This window comes from Melitaea cinxia, chromosome 10, assembly GCF_905220565.1.
Source record: "Melitaea cinxia chromosome 10, ilMelCinx1.1, whole genome shotgun sequence".
NCBI classification, from domain to species: Eukaryota; Metazoa; Arthropoda; class Insecta; order Lepidoptera; family Nymphalidae; genus Melitaea; species Melitaea cinxia.
The window spans coordinates 13,995,896-14,022,763 of NC_059403.1; the positions used below are offsets into that span (position 1 = coordinate 13,995,896).

The 26,868-nt window shown below is 34.5% G+C and overlaps 4 protein-coding genes and 1 long non-coding RNA gene across 6 annotated transcripts; 4 read left to right on the forward strand and 1 right to left on the reverse strand.

The window, feature by feature from the left end:
* Nucleotides 1-4,258: 4,258 nt before the first annotated feature.
* Nucleotides 4,259-4,954, forward strand: LOC123656884. Its single transcript, XM_045592500.1, has 2 exons — nucleotides 4,259-4,453; nucleotides 4,545-4,954. The coding sequence occupies exons 1-2, from the start codon at nucleotides 4,338-4,340 to the stop codon at nucleotides 4,849-4,851; spliced, it is 423 nt and encodes a 140-aa protein (XP_045448456.1). The 5' UTR covers nucleotides 4,259-4,337; the 3' UTR covers nucleotides 4,852-4,954.
* A 1,463-nt stretch (nucleotides 4,955-6,417) lies between these two features.
* On the forward strand, nucleotides 6,418-22,134 carry LOC123657450 (zinc finger protein 41-like; the record flags this gene model as incomplete). The annotated part of the gene is made up of 14 exons (XM_045592993.1): nucleotides 6,418-6,461; nucleotides 6,812-6,947; nucleotides 8,790-8,919; nucleotides 10,525-10,632; nucleotides 10,825-10,908; nucleotides 11,540-11,640; nucleotides 11,992-12,135; nucleotides 13,743-13,841; nucleotides 14,192-14,336; nucleotides 15,145-15,373; nucleotides 20,252-20,418; nucleotides 21,092-21,209; nucleotides 21,264-21,309; nucleotides 22,042-22,134. Coding segments are annotated over exons 1-14 (1,644 nt in total), but the record flags the coding sequence as incomplete, so codon positions are not given.
* LOC123657225 (protein ANTAGONIST OF LIKE HETEROCHROMATIN PROTEIN 1-like) lies at nucleotides 15,601-19,628 on the forward strand. Of its 2 annotated transcripts, XR_006743672.1 has the most exons (3): nucleotides 18,089-18,133; nucleotides 18,603-18,616; nucleotides 18,736-19,628. XR_006743672.1 is itself a non-coding variant. In XM_045592801.1 (2 exons), the coding sequence occupies exons 1-2, from the start codon at nucleotides 15,727-15,729 to the stop codon at nucleotides 19,519-19,521; spliced, it is 1,203 nt and encodes a 400-aa protein (XP_045448757.1). In that variant the 5' UTR covers nucleotides 15,601-15,726; the 3' UTR covers nucleotides 19,522-19,628. The 2 variants fall into 2 exon arrangements, 1 of the variants encoding a protein (XP_045448757.1); XM_045592801.1 differs by lacking the exon at nucleotides 18,089-18,133 and adding an exon at nucleotides 15,601-16,010 and having other exon boundaries at nucleotides 18,603-19,628.
* Nucleotides 16,599-20,025, reverse strand: LOC123657226. Its single transcript, XM_045592803.1, has 2 exons — nucleotides 19,636-20,025; nucleotides 16,599-17,428 (listed from the first exon to the last, which is right to left on the reverse strand). Exons 1-2 carry the CDS (start codon nucleotides 19,808-19,810, stop codon nucleotides 16,650-16,652), a joined length of 954 nt encoding a protein of 317 aa, XP_045448759.1. The 5' UTR covers nucleotides 19,811-20,025; the 3' UTR covers nucleotides 16,599-16,649.
* Nucleotides 22,135-22,136: 2 nt separating the features above from the next.
* On the forward strand, nucleotides 22,137-23,323 carry LOC123657227. The gene is made up of 2 exons (XR_006743673.1): nucleotides 22,137-22,235; nucleotides 23,051-23,323. It is a non-coding gene; the product is annotated as an uncharacterized LOC123657227 (long non-coding RNA).
* Nucleotides 23,324-26,868: the final 3,545 nt, after the last annotated feature.

Below are 26,868 nucleotides of genomic sequence, written 5' to 3' on the forward strand. Positions count from 1 at the left end.
GACATTAAAAATTTATATGTATATACTTTATATATATATTTAATGTCGCATATTTTTCCCTTCTATTTTTTAAAAAAATTTAAATGGTATTTCTAAACTAGATAAATAATATCACTTAAATACCGATTTTCAAAAATCTATATACATAAAATCACTACACAGAGTCATATAAACTCTAATGAATATTACTCTCTTAATAAATATTTAGATCGAGAATCACATTGTATAATAAATATTACATCTTGTTATAACATCTAAATCTTCTTACGAACCACACTTTCCATCGAATGAGTTTTAATAGAAATCGGCTTTGACAATATGAGCGATAATTTTATCTTATTAGAAATACTAATGACTGTAAATTACAGAAATATTTTCTCCGTAATAACTGTCTAGTCGACGAAATCTCATATGCAGAAACTCATATAATAATCATAAGAATTTCTCTTATGTTAATGATAATATATGCCTATCATCTGAATTTGAAGCGATTACCTCGAACCTTTTTATATATATACTAGCTGACCCCGCAAACGTTGTATTGCCATATATATGTTAAAAACCTCCCTTAACCCCCTTATAATTTAAGGACACGAAAAATAGATGTTGGTCGATTCTCAGACCTACCGATATGCACACAATATTTCATAAAAATCAGTCCAGCCGTTTCAGAGGAGTATTGTAATTAACATTGTGACAAGAGAATTTTATATATTAGAAGACATACTAACGATCAAGTGATTAATAGGGCATTATAAAAAATGTCCGCACAGTTTGAAAAATCCCCAATATAAGAGGGCACTTTAGTAACACCCAATAATGAAAAACAATGAATCTAGTTTATGTATATATACTGTATATATTGTTTATTAAATGCAAACTATATGAAACTACAATACAATATCAATGTTTGTATATTTCCTATTATATTTACTTATGGTTGCTAAACTTGGGCACTTACAAAAACACAATAATAAGCTCGAAACATGCCGGAAACCCATATAAAGAATTATGTTAGGCAAAAGACTGTCTGATAGATTAAGAATTGACCACATTAGGAGACAAGAAAGAACAAAGAATAATAATAATAATTTACTCTTTATTGTACACAAAAAAAGTTTATAACTTATAAATCAATCATCATCATCATCATCATCATCATCATCATTTCAGCCTATCGCAATCCACTGCTGGACACAGGACTCCACAAGTTTACGCCAAAAATTGCGCGAACTCATGTGTTTTGCCCATAGTCACCACGCTGGGCAGGCGGGTTGGTGACCGCAGGGCTGGCTTTATCGCACCGAAGACGATGCTGCCCGTCTTCGGCCTGTATATTTCAAAGCCAGCAGTTGGATGGCTATCCCGCCATTGATCGGCTTTGTAAGTTCCAAAGTGGTAGTGGAACTGTGTTATCCCTTAGTCGCCTCTTACAATATCCACGGGAAGAGACGGGGTGGCTATATTCCTTACCACCGTACCCACACAGGGAAAAATAATATAATAATCAATACACAAAAAGAAATGTACAATAGACGCTCTTATCACTAAGCAGCGATCTCTTGCAGACAACCAGCTTGGAAGAGATAATGTGAAAAAAGTGGAAAGAGTGTACTGAATTAAAATTAAAGAAAAGAGGAAGAAACCCAAATATACACACATACATACATATATATATATACAGACACTAGCGGACCCGGCAGACGTTGTCCTGCCCGGAAAACAGCTACCAAATTTGATATCTTGCATATCGATAGCAGGACCACCTATCGGGTACAATTGAGATAAAAACTACCCTATCTCCCAAGTTGGACCAAATTATAGATGCTTACAAAATTTGATAAAAATTGGTTCAGTAGTTTCGGAGTTACATACCGATAGCAGCACTACCTATCAAGTCCAATTGAGATAAAAACTACCCTATCTCCCAAGTTGGATCAAATTACAGACGCTCACAAAATTTAATATAAATTGGTTCAGTAGTTTCGGAGTTTCATCTATTTGCAGGGGTGGGCGTTAAAATTTTCATTGTTAACCTCCACCCTCGCAATCCTTATTGGGGATGAGTTATCATAAAATCCGCTCATTGATCATTTCTACATCACTTATAGGAGATCTCTACCAAGATTTGGAGTCGATAGGAAGTATAGTTTAAAAAACGGGAATTTTTCGTTGTTAACGCTCCCGCAACCCCTTCTTGTGGGTGGAATTTCTTAAAATCCGTTCTTAGCTGACCTCTATTCGGCACAAGGAATATTCTTATCAAATTTCAGGTCTCTACGCCTTATGGTTTAAGAGATATTGTGATGAATCAATATATAGGTGGAAATCTCATATATAAACTATGAACTCCAATTAAATCTCTAAGCGGTGGAATATCGCAAAATTCGTTCTTAGCGGACGTCTACTAACTACTTCACTGCCAAATTTCATCTTTGTGCATCCAGCGGTTTTTGAGTTCTCGTGATGAGTGAGTCCTTTCTCTTTTTAACCGACTTCCAAAAAAGGAGGAGGTTCTCAATTCGACTGTATTTTTTTTTTATGTATGTTACATCAGAACTTTTGACCGTGTGGACCGATTTCGACAAATTTTTTTTTAATCGAAAGGTAGTGTGTGCCAATTGGTCCCATTTAAATTTATTTGAGATCTAACAACTACTTTTCGAGTTATATCTAATAATGCGTTTTTACTTGACGCTTTTTTCGTCGACCTACGTTGTATTATACCGCATAACTTTCTACTGGATGTACCGATTTTGATAATTCTTTTTTTGTTGGAATGGGGATATCCGTCGTTTGATACCGTGATAAAGAAACTAGGCACTGATGATGGGATCCCAGAGAAATCGAGGGAAACTCTCGAAAATCTGCAATAACTTTTTACTGGGTGCACCGATTTTGATAATTTTTAATTTAATCAAAAGCTGATGTTTATCATGTGGTCACATATAAATTTTATCGAGATCTGATAACTACTTTTTGAGTAATCTTTGATAACGCGTAGTTACTTGACTATTTTTTGTCGATCTACGTTGTATTACTCGTCGATGTAATTGAAGTGTATTTTTTTCGTTTGCGAGCAAACACAATTATATATAAATAGATTATAAACAATATTAACTATACTAAAAATTAATGAATGTATTACATAAAAAGCTATACACTACACATTTGTAATAAGTATTATAAGAACAATAAAAAAACCTGAAGTTAAAGTGAGCATACCCCACAGACACAATGAAACATGGTTAAAGTTGGTAAAGTAATGATTGGTTCACAAGTGGCAGAAAATAAAAACATGGTAGACCTTTTAAATTGTGTATTGATGATATCAAGGTGATACCTGAACAAGAGTAGTTGACGATAGAAAGAAATGGCGACAGACCTATGACATCAAGGCAGAGTGGATATGTATCAAATTTGTTGTTAACTATTCTATATAATAATGTAAATTACTGTCTGAATAAAGCCTCTTATTATTTATATAGAAATATTCAAATCACCCGCGCATTCTATATAATGTTCGTTACCTATCTAATTAAACAATAATAATCGTCGTGCAATTAAGTAAGTCTTTATTATTACTTATCAGATTGCACGTAACCCACATCAATAATTATAATGTTGAGGCAATGAATAATAAGGAAGTTTAAGTTACAACTATGTAATTCACTCAAAGTAGGATGACATTACACATAATGCGCGGGCATTGTGAAAAATTCTCCACTTTATCACTTGACCCGGATCATCAAACTGTACAAACAAACATCTAAAGTATATCGGGTAATTTTTGAACTGGCAATAAGTTCAACCAGCAATAAAATTTTCAACATCTGACGCCATCTATATAATGGCATGAAAAATAACTTTAAAAAATTAGCTGCTTATTTTCTGCTTAATTGTAAAGAAAAAAGTATAGATCTATAGTTACTATTAATATTGATTGTTACAATTTGGGAAACAATTAGCTTGGCACCTATTTATCTTTCAAATTAATTAAATTTTAAAAAATAATATATTTTTTTGCGATTAACGCCATCTATGCACACTTTATAGAACTTCAAATCAAAGTAAAATATAAAAATTTAGTCTTTAATATTTATTCTGATTGTAAGTTTCAAAAAATGTCAAATTGTTTTAAATTATATTTTAATTTATTTCATTTTCTTGCTTATTAATTATAAAATGTGTCGAAAAGTTGCCAGTCTTTTTTCGACATAATTTTAAAGTTGCAACTAAGAAAAAAAAAAACAGCTGTCTTATGTCAAAGATGACGTCATATTTTGTGTTTTAATTACTTTGAAGTTGGGTTTTTATTTATTGTTTGTTGATTTTGCATGGCACACAGAATATTTTGTAAATCGATGACTCCTAGAAAAGACATTGCTCTGAATGTGAATACATATATTGAAAATTATGCGCAATTTATGTATAAAAACATGACTGAAAATAGGTACAGGATCAATGACTAATTTTGCAATAAATTGAATATAAACTTATTTTTATGAAGTACTATTACTATTTTTTACATTATCTTGTTTCAGAAAAAGATCACGAGAAGAAGACACGTGCGAATTCATGCCTCTTTCAAAAAGGATAAATAATTTGCACATAAACAACAACATGGCTAGTCCATCCCTTTCCCAATCATCTGATTCTAGTCATAGTAATGGAGTAAATATAGATAATAGTAATATTTCGACACCTAATTCATCGTCAGATACAGAAAGAAATCCAAATTATGACCCAGGAATAAGTTCTTCCGAGAGCAGATATTACTATGAAAATAAATTATTATTTGAATTGCATTTAGAACGAATACAAAGAACTGGACAACAGTTTCCCTTTTAATTAAGTACTAAATAGTGCATGAGATGAAATGTGTACCTGTTTTGTTATGCCTTCATGTGTGTATTAATCTTTATTTTTAACTTAATAAATAATTTTCGAATTATTTATTTTTTTATTTTATACTTCATATTGTCAATTATATCATGCAAAATATTAAACATACAATTATAATAAACAATTGACCTTTTATAGAACTTTACAGCTGCATTTTTTTCTTAAGTCAAAGGAATTTTTCATTCACCAATCACATTACTCTATTACCGCCACCTGGTGGCAAGTTTGTTAAACGCATAAACACTAATGGCGGACTTCACTTGTTGTAAAGAGAGGGAACGAGTTTGTGTTTATGTGTCGTTTTGTAAAAATATCAACTACATTTAAGTGATTGAAACCATTAAAATAGTATTTTTGGAGTGGCAGATATTAAATTTAATTGATAAGGTAAGTAGATTTTAGAGATTGGTATAGTAACGTGTGAATATCCATGACCTTATTTCGGAAGCGGTACTTTATTGTACCGTTAGACGGGGCGCGTGGCCGTCCCTGAGTGTTGACGCGAGAGTGCCGCACGAGAGGGCCGCACAACCCCTCCTCTTGCGATTTTCCTGGCGGTGGTGGAAGGAGTCGGGAGCGGGAGTGATTTGGTTTACTGAAAGCATATGGAGGGGATCCCGTATCTTGGTGGGGATGCGTAGCGCCGCGCGTGATGGACACTCAGCTGGGCCAAAAGAACTGGTAGGGGTTAATAACCTTGCGTCTTCCGTATGATCCGCCTACCATCATATCAGTCTAAACAAAAGTTTTATGAATCGAAACGTAAATTCGCGACATTGCGTAACTTAACTCGTTTATATCGCCATTTGTAAGAATTTCTTTGTCTCGATCGTATGCTCCACTTGGCCTGACATTGTATCAAAGTTCAAACTGTTATTTTTGTATCTGAATGGCCTTGTATTAAAATTTGTCTAAAGATTTACTGCTGTACATATGATAACACTTGATATAGCCCAAAAAATAAAACGCCACATCCAAATGTGTTAATTTTTATTTATAAAATACACACGCACTAGCTGTGAATTCAAATTTATAGCTTTAAGAGTTAAACTAACCAAGTCACACACACGCGTCTAAATAGGTAAATAACGAGATGATTACCCAACTAACAGGCTTCCTACAGTTATTGAACCACAACCGCACCTCGCCGCGTCTTGTGAAAGTACGGCAAAGAGAAAGTGAGGATCACGTTAGAGCCCGTACATACACTCAAACTGTGTGCGTATAACTAACTCGCCAGTCGAGTGTTGGGCCAGCATAAAAAACTTTCTTTAACCTACTTTCCTAAAGTCGCGATCATCTTTCGCCTCTCACCATCGTTGAAATAATTCCAGTGTGCCATGTTTGGTGGTCGGTAGTGGTATGTGCCCTACCATTGAGTTCCCTGTGGTCCCGTACGATCGCCGTGGTGGTGGGAAGTCGTGGGGATACGGTGGAAGTGAATGAATTAAGTGGGACGGTGGTTTTTTTTTTTTTTTTTTTTTATACCCGCTGTCGTGGGGAAGTGGATTTATGTGTGACATGCAGAAAATGCCAACGAGAGATGATGCTTCTTGGTACGGGGATGTTGTATCTTACCTTATGAAGTAAAATGCTATGTTCTAAATGTACTAGTTTCTGTTTATGTTATTTAATTAAGTATCAAAATATTAAACGCGAGTAAATATTAGTGTTGAAAATATTTCACAAAAGTCTTATAAATTTTCACATTAAATATTACTTTGATATATTTTATATTCACAAAAAAAAACATGTTTATTAGTTTAATTGTTTCATAATAGATTACATATTATAATAATAATTATATTATTTAAGAATTATGAAACATATATTAAAACATTTATGCAACATTACATTACAAAAGCATATTATCATGGTTTAAATTTTTATTGTAATTTGTTCTCAGCGAGGAAGATTCAGAGATGAATTTTGCTGCATTCTCAGCAGTGGGTACTGCTGGGACACACTTTGTGACGACGGGTGGCCAGCTGCCTGTCGCAAAGTTGCAGCAAAGCGTTTCCAATAATGGTTCACTGTCTCAGGTAAATATACAAATATACTAATTGTTTTTACATAACTAGGTCTCACAAGCGAACGGCCTAGCATCATTGCCTATATACTCTCTAAGAGCTCTGGCCACCTATCCACAGGAACACAACACTTACTGTGATATACAATTACTGCAATATAAACAGCAAATAAATATTTTTTACAGGTTGATTTTTAAATTAAATAAATTAAAATTTACCAAGTATATAATTTTAATTTATTTAATTTGAAAATGTATTCATTTGAATTATGTTCTGATGCCCATTCATTGAAATTTAATACCTTATCTTTTTGGACATCTTGCTAATAAACTTTCACATAATTATGTTTGTCATAAAACCTGACAGAAAAAAATTAAAAGTTGTTAAAATATTGTCTAAAATGTCTGTCTATTGTCTCCTTGTTTTGGCACCATTTAAATTACAATCATACGATTAAGTAAAGATGAAACAGAACTGCTTGTCGAACCACTGTTAATGTTGCATTTACATTTTAGATTTATATTTACTTGATTCTATTAATATAAATATATTTTTTTTATATAAAATCAAGCTAAGAGTAAAAATTATATAATTCATTAATTAATTTTTTTTTGCTTCATTCTAAATATAAATTATAAATTTATTAATTAACGAGTTATGTAAAAATAATTATTAAAAATTAATAATAGTTGAAATCAGCAATTTCTTGTGAAATATTACCTACAAAGACACATAGCTTGTGTGGTTGCAGCTTTCACTTCATAATCATAGAACATGTGAAAATTTACCTATTCATTGGACATTTTGTTATTCAATTGCTAATAATCAGCTTAAATTATATTAAATATGTTTTGACCGTAAGTAATTTTGAAAGAGCTGATTTAACCCATTACTGATAAAGCTATATGATACATAACAGTATCCAATAGATAAAAGTTAGATTTTTTTTACCTGCTAATTTGACTTTCTATTTGTGAATACGTAAGTTGTACTTTATTTAATCAAGTGGCCTACGGTAAGGTTATCGTGATATTATAATGTTATAGTAAATTGATTTATGTCTAAGTAATTTTTAAATAACTTCATTTGAAAGGTCAGTTAGTTCATGGTCTAATTATACTTGTTATTATTACAGATATGTTTTTATTTAATCTATATGAGGTCAACTATTTATAATTATTTTCTATAAACTGAGGCTAGGCATCTTGCGTGATGTCTACATTCATATTGATGGGTACAGCTCTGCCCCTCTCCCCCTTCTTTATGTCATACAGCCTGATAAAAATTCTCTCACAATAATATATATCTGATTAGTCAAATAGATTCCTAGAAAAGCGCATTCATATAACAATTAGTATTGAACATTACATACAATTTTATCATATTAGCATAGATTAGTTTAATTACATTTACATTTCAACTTTAGGCAAATTACTTAAAATACCAATATACACTACTAATGTAGTTATTAAAGTTTATAATTTGTAGTTTATTTTGAATCGACATAAAAAAATAAGGTTTTTAATATATTTTTTTTTATGCGTTTTACCTTATAATATTGATGTGAGTCAGTCAGTCACCGATTTTGATGATTATTTTTGGGTTCCAAAGCTGATGCTTGCCATGTGGTCCCATTTATTGATTTAATCGAGATCTGAAACGTACTTTTTGATTTATCCACAATGCGTATTTGATGTTGATGAGGTTGAGTTTACAAAATTATTTATTACTTAAAGCAAATGTGGCTAAAGTAATCAATTATTTTGTGAGGAAATAAATCAGATGACATGGTATGAGATATTTGTCTTCTGTCACGAATACGCCTGTGAATATTAATATACTATATGTTTCTAGGTGGTGGGTATGGTAGGTGGCGTGAATATGGGCGACGGTGTCCAGTACGTGCGAGCGATCGATAGTAGCTCGCTACAAGCCACGCCTCAGGTGATCTCCGTGCCCGTCTCGTTGCCGGGTGCCATGCCGGGTAAGACCACTTGGAGTATTTACTATCCGCCTGATGGTAAGCGCATACCGTAGCCTACCGACCTCGCAACACCAGGAGCATCTTTGACCCTCCTTTGACTTTTTGAATCTTTTTTTTTAAATATACCGTGTTATCACTTCTCCCTTCCATCTGTATGCAGATGATCTACAAATATACCGACACTTCAGCTTGACGGAGTTGGATGAGGCTGTTGGAATTTTAAATAATGATCTTGCTGCTGTTCAGGTCTGGGCTGAGTCTTTTGGTCTGCTAGTAAATCCTGCAAAATCACAAGCCATCATTATTGGTAGCAGTCGGTTAAGAGGCAGACTTGACTGGGAGTTGGTACCTAAAATCTGTTACTCTGGGGTCCCAATCCTTTATTCTGATAAGGTTAAAAATTTGGGCCTTATTATGGACTGCAACCTGTCTTGGAAAGCTCATATTAACGAAATCAGCAAGAGAATACATTACTCGATTCACTCTCTCAAGCGTCTCCAGTATTTTCTTCCCTTCAAAACCAAATATATGCTCGCGCAGTCCCTTCTACTACCTATCCTTGACTATGCCGATGTATGCTATCTGGATGTGACAGAGGAGCTGCTTAGAAAGTTGGAGCGACTTCAGAATCTCGCAGTACGCTTCATTTTTGGCTTGCGAAAGTTTGATCGTATTTCTCACTTCCGTGCTCAGATCAAATGGCTCCCTATTCGCCTTCGCCGTGATATGCATATCCTGTCTACTCTCTTTAATATCCTACGTGATCCAAACTCTCCTTCTTATCTTCGATCCCGTTTTCACTTCCTACCCTCTCCTAATCGTTCCAGGCGCCCTGGCATTACAACAAAGCTGGATGTACCAAAGTGCAATACAAAATTCAAACTTAATTCATTTACGGTACGCGCCTCTATACTGTGGAACAAACTCCCAGAAAGTATCCAAAAAAGTCCTTCCCTTGTCTCCTTCAAACGAAAATTAAAGGAGCACTTTATTTCTCAAGTCAATTTACAATCATAAGTATATAATTACCTTTCTATTATGTTATGTATTTGTATGTATTTATGTGTGTATGTATGTATGTGTGTATGTATATATATGTATATGTATGTATGTATAAATGTAAGGTATGTATATATATGTATGATATGTCTGTGTGTATGTATTTATACTTATAAGTTTGTAATATATTACAGTTATTCAACTATTTTCTCAATATTGTTATTTCTTGCACTGTGTCCCCCGCTATATGACACTCTCTCTCATGACCATTGGTTGACTGGAAGAGATCTCTTCTAGGGATAAGTCCACCTTTGCCATCAACTATATATGTAATTTTCTGTACATTCTGTTCTTAAGTGCAATAAAGTATATAATATACGAGTAGGTCGGCAAACAAGCGACAGCACCTGATGGTAAGTGGTTACCGTAGTCTATATACGCCTGAGACATTAGGAGAAAAATTTACTTTACTCAAGTAGGCTTCAAAATAACTTTTGAAGCGTCCACTTTACAGTTTTTTATAATTAACTTATGTTAATTTTTAACAAAATTAATAAATTTATTGCAAGAGTAAGTATGACCATTGGCCATGATAATTGTCAACAGGTGACCCACCAGCAACGGTGCAGATACAGGTTCTTAGTCCGAACCTGACGCTCCAGCAGCAACAACCGAAATATCAGATGCAAATACCCATTCAAGGATTTCAACAAGGTATCAATATAATTCGTAATACTTGATAGTATAAAATATCGATAAAAATTAAAAAGATAATCAACTTAATATCTAAAAGATAAGTAGACTTGGTGACAATCATATTTTGCTAAAGATTTTAATTAATAACAGGTACTGCTTATTCATAAATGACCAGACTATATATATATGATTTTAACATGTCATATACAGGCGGAGCCGTTCTAACAGTAGCTTATTCTCCGGACTCCAACGAAACTGGTGGAATACAACTTGTAGGAAACACATTACCTGAAGGTAGGCATCAATCCAATATTACGTAATTAAGTAAAATAAGCTATTTAAATCAATGAAATATAATATATATTATTCAATGTCCAGGTACATTCAGGATGAGATCAGGTGATTAAGATTCTACCGGACTATTGTGTTCTAACAGTGTTTGTTGCACCCATTTTACACATTAATGAGTATGGGATGATTTTAATCGATTAGCATTTTTTTGGGCTTTAAAGAAATTATAAGTCATTGGTTGAGGTTCATATTATTTACAGTAAAGGAAATAAACAAATCATCAGTAATTGACTCATAGAATGTAGAATAGTAGTGGAAGATAAGGGATAATTCCACCCTTTGGTACTTAAATATGCATATAAAGTGCAACCTATGTCCCGAATAAAGTACTTCTTGATTCTAACGCACACCCATTACTCTTTGCACTGTTATATAACCTAGCTATAACCAAATATGTGAAAATAGTTTGGCAATCATTCAAAGCAATACGCTATCATCGGTATAGAGGCACTCACAAAGCATCAATAATTATAAATTTCACGTTCCATTCACCGAACCATTGACCCACAGATCATTTAAGTGTTTTGTTGTGGTAAAGTATTTTTATTGATTTTGAAATCTTTATGTTTACAAGGTCTTCAAGTGTTAGCAGCCTTGCCTCAAGAGATGCAGCTAGTACGTCCTCAACAAACTCAGGACAATAAGGATCAAGTGCAACAGAATATACAGCATCAGGTGATTTAATTAATTTTTATCACTAACGCCGAGTTGCATGAAACAAAATTAAAATTTAAGAGATTAAACTAATTTAATCACAAGAATTTCATACAATTATTGCTATTAAATGTAAGGCGTAAGTAATTTTAACTGTCATTTGAATCCTTTTTATTTTTTATTTTTTTTTTACATTATATATATACATTATTTATATTATCAGTTTTAAAATAAGAGGTATTTGAGGATTTGATGACAATTACTCTATCATAGCTTGAATTAACACAATTATAATTTAAATTTATAGAAAAAGTACTCCTTTTACATAAAAATAATTTTTTAGAAACAGTAACAATAATTTATTGTGAACAGGTGTTCATAACGCCGAACAATCAGATAATCATCAACGGCCCGGACACTAAGCCGTTGAACAACAACACGAGCGCCAACAACAACAACAACAATGACATCACGAACATCGTTATTAAGGAGGAATGCGATGAGAACAACGATGATGTAAGTACTTTGAAAAAATTATTATTTACTATCTGTAGGAGCTTGGGAAAATACGATCGAACACGATTCAGCCTGATAGCGCGCTTCACACATAATTTAGAAGCCGCGTGTATGTCAAAATAGACTTAATAATAAGTGTATTATTACACTATTGTACACCAAAAACAGAAATAATACATATCAAAGAAATAATAAAAAAATTTTTTTAACAATATATTCATTAGGTACAAAGGGCGGCCTTATCGCTAAAAAGCGATCTCTTCTGGGCAACCTTAGGGCAAAGGAAATGGTTTAGCGTCAGCATAGGTGTAGAAATTACAACATAATAAATATTTAATAACTTAATGACTTGTTTGTAAAAATTCATGTCGAATATGCCAATATATATATATATATATAAAATATAATATACATATAGTCTGGCTATAAATAATATATATACACACATATATATACCTATATATATAATTATATACTAACTAGCTGTGCTCACGACTTCGTCCGCGTGGAAAATAGTGACTTTACATGTTCAACGTGATTTTTTAAATTGGCATAACTTTTTTATTTATGAACCGATTGACATGAAACAAACACTATATTATGTTAAGCTAAGCTTGCCTTGCTTGTGGTTTTTAGTAATGTAATGTATATTAGTAAAAAACCACATCTATTTCGGATAAGCCGTTTCTGAGATTAGCATGCAAGAACGCACAGACAAACAGTCAGAAATTTTGATAATTATTGTTTTGGGTCCTATTTGCGTTGATAAAGGTCCCAATAATATTTTTTTCTCATATATCTTAAATGTACAAACAGCGACCCGTTGAGTGGTTTATAACCATTTGATAATATAAATTAGTTAATTATATAATCATTATCTTATCAGAATAGCGGTTCTGCACACTCGCTATATAATTATGTACATATTAATTAGTTTCTGTTAATGATAACAATTATTATTTATTAAGAAATTATTGACGCCGCGTTGGCCCAACGGTTACAGCCATGGATTGTACCTGTTGCGCTGGCGGTTGCGGGTTCGATCCCCGCACATGACAAACATTTGTATTGGCCAAACAGGTATTTGCCGTGGTCTGGGTGTTTGTGCAGTCCTTGTGGGTCTCCCCACCGTGCCTCGGAGAGCACGTTAATCCGTCGGTCCCGGTTGTTATCATGTACACCTGATAGCGATCGTTACTCATAGTAGGGAATATATCCGCCAACCCGCATTGGAGCAGCGTGGTGGATTAAGCTCTGATCCTTCTACATCAGGAAATAGGCCTATGCCCAGTAGTGGATGTTACAGGCTGAAGCGTAAAGAAATTATTGATATTTGGAAATGAGCTATACTAGTAAATTAAAATGCTTTTAACAATTATTATATAAATTTAAAAATTATTACTGTAATGTTAATATAAATGCAATAAAAAAAATAATCTTAGAATATTTTAAATTTCCAAGATTTTCTTTAATTAATATTTAAAAAAAAATTGAAATATGCTAGATGGATTGTAATTCATACCCGTCATATTTTCAACTAGGGAAAGTTAGGGAGATATAGCACAATATAAGGAAACTAATTGTTTTTTTTTATTTATTTATTACAGGAAAGTTCTCAAGGAACAGAGGCGAATGAGAATATACAATGGCAAATGTCGAGTTCGCATCAGGACCTCGTAAAGTATCTCAACGGATTACCACCGCAGGTAATCATATCAGAGTCCTTTTTTTTTCTACGACTAGGTCGGATAACAAGTGCTGACAAAACACCTGATAAGTTGTTACCATAACCTATAGATGTTTGCAAGACCAGGAGCATCGCAAGCGCGTTGCAGACCTTCGCGTTCGGGTGTACGGAAGAACTTACATATTAAAATGATTTATAAAATATTTATTATGTAATAAATAAACAAATTAAAAAAATCGTATTCAACATATTATAAGAATAAAATAAATTAAAATCATGATATTAAGTATTCCTACGAAAGTAATTGATACAATCATTGAAAAATAGTTTACAAAGTAGCAATAAATATATGTATATTTATCTTTGCAGCAAACACAAGCTTTACCAGTCTCTCTACAACAGTTCCTCCGACTAAATCCCACTGAGATTAAGAAGACAGTAACTCCAGATGTGGAGATGACAAATACTGATGAGGACAAAAAGGATACTATCACTGAAGCTGTTTTGGACGAAGGTACACGTGTGATTCAGTTATTTTTGTTTGTTGTTAATAATAATTGTCCCCAAATGGTACGTTACCTAATAAGGTAACGTTTTCCTAATAGGAAGAGAGAGACTTACATTGAAGATTAACTGAGGTAGGACACAGCAGGAAATTTCCTGCCCAAAATATGGAGCAGCCCGACTAGAGTAGTAGTATCTCGACCTTACAGAAGATCACAGTTAAAAAATACTGTTTTAAAGCAGTGTTGTGTTTCTGTTGGTGAGTAAAGTGACCAGAGCTTCTGCGGGGAATTGGGGGTAAGGTCGGCAACGCGCTTGCGATGCTTCTGGTGTTGTAGACGTCTATAAGTTACGGTAATCGCTTACCATCAGGTTACGTTTGTTTGCCGACCTTATTGTATAAAAAAAATGGAGTTTTCAATTTATACAGATTTTCAATTTGATTGACTTAAATTCATCTTTATAAACTTTGGTATTTATAATATTACTAGTGACTCGCACCGGCTTCGCACAGGTGCAATGCTGATACTAAATATCAAATATAAAATGACTATTTGCAATGTAAGTGCAAAAAATGTGTTTATTTACGACACCACATTATAAACCTCTAAAAATATCAGTATTCCTCTACTATATTATGCATGTAATATACATATAAACCTTCCTCTGGAATCAATCATTCTATTTACTAAAAAAAAATTGCATCAAAGTCCGTTGCGAAGTTTTAAAGATCTAAGCACACAGACAGCGGGAAGCGACTTTGTTTTATACTGTGTAATGATTGTATAGAATTATTACATAATTTTAAATATTTTCAGATGGAACAATCCGAATTCAGAACAAGAAAAAGAAGAAATACAAGAAGAAGCCCTCAAAGCCAGCTCGTCCGAAGCCGGGGCAAGTGATGATAGCCACAACAGCCGACGGCACCCCTATCTACTGCTGCCCCGAATGCAATATGGCCTACCCGGACAAAGGACAGCTGGAGATGCACCTCTCGGTTCACAAGATTGAGAGGAGATTTATATGTGGAATTTGCGGGGCCGGGTAAGACAAATTACTAGTAAGAAATAATAAAAAAAGTTTCTGTGTCAACTCCGACGCGACTGATCACCGTGATATTTAAAAGTTAGAATGTTCTATTAAATAAATAAAATAATTATTATTATTTACAATTATAAAATCAAAATATAAATTGACACTTGCTATTCATACCGGTACACTAAACGTTGGCATATTGCATAAACAGCTAAAAGCCCTGGAAAGGCGCTTTTAGTGTCACGCGGATTTGCTCACGCACGCGGGATTGGACCGCATGCGTAAAATTTCACGCTGCGGATCATACGCAGCATGAGTTTCAGTTTTCTACGGGCTGCGTAACGGTATAGACGTGTTCAAAAATGATCAATGTCAGAAGAATATGTGTCGCTTACATACTTTACAAACGACGAAACAAGAAGACAAGAGTACATGTTGATCCCTTTCTTGAAAATAGGCTTCTTGCTGGGGCGTTTGTTACACGCTTTGGAAAACTACAAAATAATGAACGTAAATTTAAAAATTACTTTCGAATGTCCATTCGTTCTTTTGATGAACTGTTGTGTAAAATTGAGAATAAGCTACAAAAAAGCAGTTTACGAAGGATTACAATACAACCGATTGAGAGGCTCGCTATTACATTAAGGTAAGTTTTAAATTTTAAATATTTAATTTCCTGCTATGATTTAGTGGAAAGGGATTTGAACAGGTAGGATAAACGTTTTTTGACTTCAAATTACTGTCATGTGTAAATTTACATGTGCAAAAAAAAATTTTGTCATGTACTCTGAAATTTCATTGTTCATAATTTCATTCAATTTCATGTTGAAATTTCATTAAATAAGATTATTTCACTCATAAAATGTCGCCATTAAAGTGGAATCATTCCTACCTTTCATCACACGCTACTTATTATAATATAGATAAAAGTTATAGGTTTGCACATGACAGTAATTTAAAGTCAAAAAAAGTCCTTAATTGGTTTGGGATTGGTACGTTCAACCTACATACACAATCCTTTTTTTTATCTGATAAAGTACACATGGCCACAGATCAAGTTACCCAAAACCAGCATAAATGGAACTCGCGCCTTGCGTATTATCATACTTAGGTAACCCGTCGGAGTCCCGCTTATACTGGATTTGAGTAACTTGATCTGTGCCGTGTGTACAACCGCACTCATATGACTAAACAAACAATTAGAGAGAAACTGGAGAAAAAAAGTTAATCGTACTCATTTTAATAAAAAGAGTTTTATTCATAAATTAAAAAATCAAATTTTACATCATTCATTTCTTTGTAAATTTGTATCCTGAGCGTTGACATTACTTTCGCCTGTAGATGATGTTGTTGCTGGGGTATAAATTACGTCATAAGACGTGATATTAAACAGGCCGCTTTCAGTCGAAATAAGAGTTTCATTGTCATTCACTGCAGCAGAACTAATAGCATTGTCGTTAAGACTCGAAGTATCCTGGATTATACTATTGGTTTGGTAATCTTGATTTATCGGTGACAAACTGTCAAGCTCAGTAAAAGCACTAGAACTTGTTGTAGGTATGGGACTGTAGTATGCAGGTTGTGTTTGACTTTCCATTTCCATAACTATATTTAACACTTTTGTTCTGAACATTAGTTTTTGATATCTAGTGAATCTTTTTAATGAAGGCTGCAGAGACTGAAAGAAAGCCAAATCCTCACTTTCTAGCTCCAGTTGATTAGACTTTAAGCATTCTAATAACTGTGCCTCAAATTCAGATGGTGCTTGCTTTTTAGATTTTACTTGTTTTTGTTTTGATGTTGGGTGAGAACTTTCTTGACGTGAAGTATCTGGTTGCGTGGACTCATTAGGTGTTTCTAAATTACTTTGTTCAGACATTTCTTCACAGAGTGACTCTTCTCCAGCAGTTTCCGTTGTACTGTCTAAGAAAGTCAAAATGTCATAGTAAGAATATTTCTTCTTCTTCTTCTTACTCCCAGAGCCGGATGGCTGATTTTTTTCAGATATCTTGTCTTTCTGGTAAGTGTCCCTTGCTGTTCGCCAGCGTTGTTGTATTTTCTTGTCTGAAATGACAAAATATAATAAGTAAGTGGCAAAAGTACACACAGTTTCAGATCAAGTTACCCAAAACCAGTACCAATAAACGGAACTTGCTAGGGCCTCGCCGGGCGCCGAGTCGTCTACGATAATAAACAACGCATGAGTCCTGTTTATACTGGTTTTGGGAAGCTTGATCTGTGGCCGTGTGTACAAATCTGATATTAGTTGGAAATTTAACTGCATTCGATTAAAGGCCCTCCTTAATTCACACATGTTGTCAACTTTACACTGTCTCATGAAGCATTAGATAAATCAAGCAATATATATATACCTATACAGAGTGGAAAAATAAGGCCGCAGTTGAAGGAAAAGTACCCTTAGGCGCAACGCAAACGGCGGGCTGGCGCAGGCCGGTCAATTTCGCCGCGAACGATAGCGCAAAGTGAATCTTATACTAGACGCAGACGGCGCGGCCGGGGCGGCGCGGCGCAGACATCGACGAAATAATTCATTTTTTACAAAAATAATTAGAACTTCATTTAAGGATTTTTGGAAAAACACCGGATTGAATCGGGCAATTTGTTTATTTGTTACAGTAAAATTTGCCATCATCAAAATTAAGGTGAAAACTTCCGGAAGTCACTAGCGCTGTAAGTTTATAATTTGTTTTAACAAAAATTTGCTTTATTTGCATCTGTCAACCTTCATGAAGGAGGACATCTTGTAATGTAAATATTGCTTGAAATAAACGATATTTCATTATATTATATTATATATATTTATTAGATTCCTTTCATTTGCCGGAAATTTTACCATAGGGGTTAATTTATACAGAGAAGATTTCTTATAAAATATTTACAGCATAGTTATGTGTCTCAAATCTGCTAAAAGTGGCCACTTTTAGCAGATATGAGATACATAACTATACTTCGAACTTTTCATATGAAATCATAACTGCATAAATACCCCCCTATGATAAAATTTTCGGCAAATCATAGAAATCTAACGTAGCTATAGTACTGTAGTTAAAACGAATTAAAAACTTCTAGCGCTAGCTACTTCCGTGCCCTTTCACCTTAAGGGTATTTATTTTTCTTCTGAAGTAAAATTCGAGCGGTGCATGCTGTCTTATGTCTGATGTCAGCATTATTAATATATTATGTTATCATATTATTAATATATTGTTTTTGTTTTCAGATATTTGGCAACTGGTAATACATTCACTGATCTACACTATTCCTATGTGATTGGAATTGCAACAATTAGCGAAATAGTAAGACAAGTTTGTTACATAATATGGATTGAACTAAAGTCTGAATGTATTCCACAGCTTAATGGGATCAAATGGAAAGAAATCGCAGAGGGATTTCTCACATATACAAATTTTCCTAATTGCTTGGGTGCAATTGATGGAAAACATATAAGAGTGATTCGGCCGCCGCACAGTGGATCACTATATTTTAATTATAAGAAATATTATTCTGTAGTGCTCCTCGCAATGTGTGATGCTGATTATAATTTTACATATATTAATGTCGGTACCAGTGGAAGCAACGCCGATTCAACCATCTTTAGAAGGAGTCAATTGTATACGAAACTGGAAAGTAACACGTTGGGTATCCCTGACCCGCAAGAGTTGCCTATTATTTGCCCCGAAGTAGCTTATCCATCTAGTGTAAGAGCAAAGTTGCCGTTCGTGATAGTGGGAGACAAGGCATTTGGTTTATCATCACATGTGATGCGGCCTTATGCTCGTGATAATTTACCTTACAAAAAGAAAATATTTAATTACCGTCTGTCCAGAGCTAGAAGGTACATAGAATGCACTTTTGGAATTATGTCAAATAAATTTAGAATATTTCACAGATCCATGAATGTCAAGTTAGATCTAGCACAATTAATAGTCAAGACGGCATGTGTACTTCACAATTTCATAAGGAAACGGGATGGCTACAAGGTCAGCCATACATTTGTCACAAATGGTTTTACGGGACCACTACCCAGGCAGCAGACTGAAAGTAGTAATACGTCGGCAAGTAATATCAGAGATATATTTGCAGATTACTTTATCAATGAAGGAAAAGTCTCCTGGCAACACCGATATATAATTAATTAACTAAACTCAAAAGGTTTTAGAAGGTTTTTGATGTTATTTGTGAATTAAATAATTATGCTTATATTAATAAAGTAATGATGCTTGTATAAATAAAATAATGAACCAAACACATACCCGCCTCTTTTCTTTCCTCTTCGCTCAAATTTTCGTAGTTAGGTGCCAATTCCTTCAAAATATCTCTCCATGCAGCCTCCCTCGCGTCCCTGTTTTTGTATAATTCATTGCGTTTATCCCACAAAACGGGCCGCAGATGAACTTCAATGATTACTCGTTCTGTATCGATTTTCATTTCGGTAGTACAATACGGCGCGTGCGCCCCGCTCGACTCTAAAATGGGCACTGAAGTTGTAGGCAGCGCTTACGCATGCGGATACCCCGCACCGGGGTGACGCCCCGCACAGCGCCCCGCGTCCCGCGTGCGTTTATCACGCTTTACAATAGATACCTATATGAAATTGTTCTTTGCGGATGCTACGCATGCGGTCCAATCCCGCGTGCGTGAGCAAATCCGCGTGACACTAAAAGCGCCCTAAGCGAAAGTGTATTGGATTGGGGGTAGGGTTGGCAACATGCTTGCAATGCTTTTAGTGTTGCAGGCGTCTATAAGCTACGGTAATTGCTTATCATCAGGTGAGCCGCACGCGTGTTTGCCAACATAGTTGTATAAAAAAAAAAAGAAGTATCATTATACTTATGACAGAGACATGATAGACATGTTATTCGTCTCCAGTTTGAAACGCAAGGAACACTTGGAACGTCACAAGCTGGGCCACAACCCCGAGCGGCCCTACGTGTGCGGCGCGTGCGGGAAGGGCTTCAAGCGGCGCGAGCACCTCAACCTGCACGCCGTCATACACTCGGGCGTCAAGACCGAGCTCTGCGGCCAGTGCGGCAAGGGTGAGTGTGTGTGAGTGTGTGTGTGTGCGTGTGTGTGTGCGTGCGTGCGTGCGTGCGTGCGTGCGTGCGTGCGTGCGTGCGTACGTGCGTGTGTGCGTGCGTGCGTGCGTGCGTGCGTGCGTGCGCGTGCCGTCCAGAAAATACATCACGCAAAGTTTTAACGTTTTAGACCTCCCCCTCGTCACGCTAACTCACACTTTAATTGACAACAAATATTATGTAACAAAAGTTAGGCCTTCCATCTCCATCTTCCATATCCATAAGTGATTTTGTGATAAAAAAAGCTTAAATATAAATAATTTGACTCTTTAAAAATATTTCCTTTGTCACGCTAAGTAAAGCCCCCCCCCCTCCCTCCCTTTATTTACGAACATATTTTATGAATAACCCCCTAGTTTTTGATCGCCTGGAATCTAAATTTGATTGGAGCAATGAAATACATGTGAAGGTTTTTGCTTACGTACTTATAGACTAGCCTGGAAACACCTGTAACAAGTGATTCAATGTGAAAATGTCCATTGTGTACATATATTTTTTAAATAACAGTATAGATTACTTCCAGAGTATATTAAAGAAGATGTTATATGTTAAACGTACATATTGATATAAGTATACCTTTAGATTTAGTAGTACGTAAAAATGTTTAATAAACATCTCGTATCTTTATTCGTAGGTTTCTACCGTAAGGACCATCTCCGTAAACACACGCGGTCTCACGAGACGAAGCGTGCGAAAGACGAGGCAAATAACGAGGCGATGGACGTGAAGAACTCAATTCCTTCAACCAACACGTCCAACATCTCAACCAACATCTCGACCAACGTCTCGACCAACATCTCAACCAGCATCTCGAATACCACCAACGCTTTATTGCCAGAGATTACGATTCATGTGAGTAAATTAAGAGCACTTCAAAATCCCAATTTACTGAAACTGAGTTGTCAAGTCCTTGAACAAATTTACTGTAATCATTCAGTCAGTCAGTTCAGCCTATCGCAGTCCACTGCTGGATATAGGCCTCCCCAAGTTCGCGCCAAACATATCGGTATTCCGCAATCCTTTGTTGTATGGTATGGTCTATTTAATCTCTGTTTTTCTTAGTCCTAATATTTTACCGATTTCACCTTTTTTTTTAAGGTTCTTAATACTTTTAGACGGTTCTGAAATGCAGAAATTTGTGCAGTAAATTAAATATACAAATATTTAATGATTATTTAGACTCCATACGTTTCACAAGGCAATACAATGTCTGCCGATCAGCTGGTAGTGAATATGTATACGTGTACGTAGTGTAGTGTAGAAAGCATCTAATTAAAGTGACGTCATTTTACAGGCTCTCGCGACTTGTTTGTAACTCTTATTATACTGGTTGATTGAACTCGTTTACGTTTGTAATAATGCTCACGAATGAAGTATTATTAATTGATTGGTTGATTCAGCCTTTAGCGTCCCAGTGCTGGGCATAGGCCTCTTGCTCCACTGTAGGTTATGTTCCCTACTATAAGTAACGATCGCTATCTGGTGTCTATGATAACAACCGGACCGATTGTTTAACATGCTCTCCGAGGTACGTTATTATTGATTAATTATAATAATTATAATCAATAACGTATTTTGTAACAGGTACCGACTAGTTCGAACATGGCGATGCCGGTGCAGATCAACATCCCGCAGCACGTGATGTCGTCGCTGGCCGCCGCGCAGGCCGCCCACGACCGCGACGGTGGCCGCGACCACGACAGCGACCACGGCCACGACCACGGCGACGCCCACGCGCAGCTCGACGCGCTGCTTGCGCACCACTCGTGACGCGCTCCGTCAGTACCGCTTCTATAAAATAATAATAATAGAGTTCACACGCGCACTGCCGCGTCACTGCTATCATATACTATTACTCACACGGACACTACTCTCGACCTCACGAATTTACAACAACGCACACGCACGCACGAACACACGTACGTATACGCAATCACACACGTTTAACTGTATTATACACGCACACATACGCAACTCCACTTGACTGTACACACACGTACGCATACGCCAGCAGTCTTGTCCAGTGGTAGATTTACCAGCGGCAAATTTTGTCTAAATTTTATTTTTGAAACATTATTATATACATTCACAAAATGAATAGGTATGCCTACAAACTTTGTACAACAATGGATAACTAAAGAGAAAAATAAGGTTAGCCTCAATATATTTCCCTTTGACTCGATTATTTTTATGGAAATATGGGATGAGCGGCCTAAAAAAATGGTCAGCGGAAATAATCGCGACTAGCACTAGGCCGTGACCACAACTTTTTGAGGGCCGGATCCACACCTAACTGTACTCCTACTAGAGAATAGGGTACCGAGTTTCAGAGGTCAGTACCATGTTTGCCGTATACAGGCACCCAAATGCAATCGCACGCGTATTTATACAAAGATTATTTAGCAATGTTGTCTGGGTATCTATTACTAACGAGAGTGAACGAATACCCAACTGCCTCGATAAACCGAAAAGCACTGAAATTTAACGAAAATGAAATCGCATATACGTATTTTCATTAAAAATACTTAATATTCTCTAAGTATCGTTATTGTTATATTTAATTTATAGTTAAATTACACCTTTTTGTCAACAGATTTTAATGTAATCTTGGCGAAGCGATTGGGGTCTGCAATTAGGACTTCGCACGTATTTTTAATCGAATAAAGAAGGGTATTTTTTTTAATGTGATAAACCATTTTGATATGTAAATATGAATTGTTTTATGTGGCAAATATTAAAAAAAAAACAGGTTGATCATTAGAATAATACCTACATAATAGAAAAATATTGAGTGAAAAGTAATGTTCACATTTATGAGAGACTTATTTCATTATATATTACTATATAATATATGTATAAAATATTACTGGTTTACTTTGAAAGTCTCCGCAGACTACATAGTGTCACCTCATCAGTTCATCGACTAAATAGTAGGAAAACATCGACTAAATAGTAGGAAAAAGTAAATGCATAAAAAATAAAGTTGAAGATGATCTATGTTTAAATTACATATTGTAATTCAATATTAATATAAGATTTTAGTTGGTTTCTTGAAACTAAAATATCGCCCGATACTAAAATTGTAGTCTGCGCTTGACCGTGACTATATAATTCAATTCTGATGAAAAGCGCTACACGTTTTAGTGTAGCTTACGTTATAAGGACAATCACTGGGAAATGAATTTACGATTAGAGCGTTAAGGACGAAAGGAAATGTCTCGGCCAAGAGAAAACAAGCTATGTAGCTGTATAAGGAAGTTTTGGAAGAAAGTTTAAAATAGCAAAGTTATTTTTTTTTAATATTTATATATATATATCCGCCAACTCTCTTTGGAGCAGCGTGGTGGATTAAGCTCTGATCCTCCTCCTACATGGTGAAAGAGGCCTATGCCCAGCAGTGGGATATTACAGGCTGAAGCGTCAAGCGTCAATATCAAATCACTTCACATTTTATTGTTTTAATTAGACAAAATTAAGGCGAAGAAGTTTCGTATATAATTTCGTTAACAAAAGCAATTGAGTTTAGAATTTGCTTACAATTATCGTTTTTTTTTTTCTTCTTTTCTTTATTTGCTACTATTAATACTAATTTTCTCTAAATTTATAAATAATATTGAATGGACGAGGATATAAAAAGCATTTGGATACATATCAACTTCAGTGTACAATCGATTTTGTAATAACAAATCATATTTTATTTTATTTATTTATGTGTGAAGTTTTTAAACTGATATGTCTCTTTTCGTGATTTTTATTTTATATTTTATTTAAAACTATATCTGGTCAGTCAGTACAGCTCTTATTCGGGAATAAAGCTGTTCAAAAACTTATTTATGATTATAATTCATTGCGACTTTCAAAAACAAAATAAGCATTATGATTTATGACTTTTTTTTTGTATAACTTTTGTCATATTTTTAGTTTTTACAGACACAGGACACAGGAATTATGAATGAGCAAGTTAGTGGCGTTTTATTCTAATTAATATAAAATGACATTTTTTATAGTAGTGATAGTTAAAAACAAATATTTAGAAAAAATACGTCTTTTAAGTAAAAAAAAAACGGTCATAATTTTACGAATGCTTAGAACAAATGCAGACAATAATATCGACGCCCCCGGGGAATAAAGTTGTTAAGTGCTATTACTACCATTTTAATGTTTTCGCATTTTCGGCATTTATAGGTCGTAATACATCTTCAGATTTTTTACGGCTTTATTATTAGCTTAATTTTTGATACGACTTCACGTAAATATGATTTTCAAATTTCATTACGAATTTTAAGTAATGTATTCGTGTGATACATTTTTTTTTTTAATACAGTTGCTCAAAAAATGGCGTATTGGAGGTATAGCGTTCGGGATGTGGGCTATTACTATTATGGACTAGCCCGTTGGCGCAGTTTGTAGTGACCCTGCTTTCTGTTCCGAGGATTGTGGGTTCGATTCCCACCCCGAGTCTGGGTGTAATATAAATATTTATATTACACCCAGTGTGAGCTGTTACCTATAACACAAGCATTACCTATAACACTAGCCCGTTGGCGCAGTTTGTAGTGACCCTGCTTTCTGCTCCGAGGGTTGTGGGTTCGATTCCCACCCCGAGTCTGGGTGTAATATAAATATTTATTTATATATTTATATATGTATTATTTATAAGTATGTTTATCGAAAAAAAAAAAAAAAATAACCAGTCGGCTGTTACCTATAACACAAGCATTGAGTTGCTTACTTTAGGAACAGATGACCGTGTGTGTAATTGTGTAAATATTTATTATTATTATTATTATTATTATTATTATTATTATTATTATTATTAAGTTGCTTACTTTAGGAACAGACGACCGTGTGTGTATTGTGTAGATATTTATTTATTTATTACATACTCGTGCTTTTTTTTTACCTTTCCCGAACTCGTACGTTCTCTTTCCTAACTGTCAAGCTGTGGTCTGTGTGTCTGTTTTTACTAAAAAAAATCATAGAAGTTTTTATGATTCATGCAAATACGTATATTTCTAAAAAGAAGCTACTAATTTGTTTCAATATCAGATTTAATGATTTGATTGAATGAGTTTGGTTAGGTTTCATTTCATTTCATTTCATTAAATTTCATTTTCATTTCATATTGATATGAAAAAACTTCTACTAAGGACTTACCTGTATGGGCATAGTTCCCTTTGCCTACTAGAATGGGTGACTTATATTCTACGGTTGGCGCCATTTTTCAGAAATTTTCTTTTTATTATTTTATTAAAAGCTTCATTTTTTTCGCAACTGTATTAAAAATAGCCGTTCAGTACACGTGCGGAACCGCCATTGCAACTTGTTCTGACTGTCAACCCTTGCCTTCGGCTGTGCCTCGGCTCGGGTAGACATTTGTCGGAACTCTTTGCAATGACAGCCTTTCCACACTTGTAATGAAATATACTATTTAGTATCGTAATGCATGCAGATAGTTTTCATTACATTACAACTTCACGGGAATAAAATTGTTATGTATCGTTACTTAGTACACACTTATGTATATAAAAATCAGTATTACACATTTTTGAATTTTTTAATGACTTTTAAAGTACACGTGATATTTTATTTATTTTTTATAGCTACATGTTACATAAAAAATGCTGTAAATAATGATGCGTCCTGTTAAATTTACTTTTCTCGATTATTACTTTATTCCCCGGGAGCGTCGATATATTCTGTTATATTTGATAGAACGAAAATAATATATCTGAAAGTTTAACTAAAACTAAAGTATGCACTTTATCTATGTAGATCAAGGGTTCTATGAATATTATAAGGCTTTTTTGTTGTTAGTATTATTAAAAAATCGTTTCGAATCTTGTAACAATGTATATAGAATACGGCAACAGCCGCTCATGTACATATACATATCTGACTAATCTCAGTGAGAAATATTATCGAGTTCCAATATTTCAAATGTTCCAAGACAAAATATTAAAAAGTGAATACATCACTGTTTATATATATAAACATATAAAAATTTGTGGTACCTAAATATATATATAATTTGTACGTAGTTATATCAATACTAACTTTTGTTCCGCTTTTTATGTTTAATTATAAAGTCCGAAATGACAAGTCGTTCACACGGCTAACTCTACATCACAACTCATAAGATATTATACGTCAGCTTTAATATAGGTGTAAATTTGTTTTACGAATTATTTTTGTACTTAGCTATAAGTTTAAGAGCATCTTTCGGTTCAAGTTTTTCATTCGAACCCACGATCAAATTGAGGTGCTCCGAATATTGTATTGAATTATATTATGTTTTTAAGAAACCTTGTAGATAAGTTGTACATTGTAGTGGATAATATAATCGTTAGTTCCAAAACATATTTTTTCAAAATCTTTTTTATATAGTCTTGTTCGTTTTTTAATCATAAA

What these genes read in the sequence shown, in the direction of transcription:
- LOC123656884 (XM_045592500.1), top strand. Translation starts at nt 4,338, where the DNA reads ATGGCACACAGAATATTTTGTAAATCGATGACTCCTAGAAAAGACATT. An exon ending in AAAAACATGACTGAAAATAG is followed by an intron (nt 4,454 to 4,544) that starts GTACAGGATCAA and finishes ATCTTGTTTCAG; the next exon opens with AAAAAGATCACGAGAAGAAG.
- LOC123657225 (XM_045592801.1), top strand. Translation starts at nt 15,727, where the DNA reads ATGATCAATGTCAGAAGAATATGTGTCGCTTACATACTTTACAAACGA. An exon ending in AGGCTCGCTATTACATTAAG is followed by an intron (nt 16,011 to 18,602) that starts GTAAGTTTTAAA and finishes TTTTGTTTTCAG; the next exon opens with ATATTTGGCAACTGGTAATA.
- LOC123657226 (XM_045592803.1), bottom strand. Translation starts at nt 19,810, where the DNA reads ATGAAAATCGATACAGAACGAGTAATCATTGAAGTTCATCTGCGGCCC. An exon ending in AGAGGAAAGAAAAGAGGCGG is followed by an intron (nt 17,429 to 19,635) that starts GTATGTGTTTGG and finishes TTGTCATTTCAG; the next exon opens with ACAAGAAAATACAACAACGC.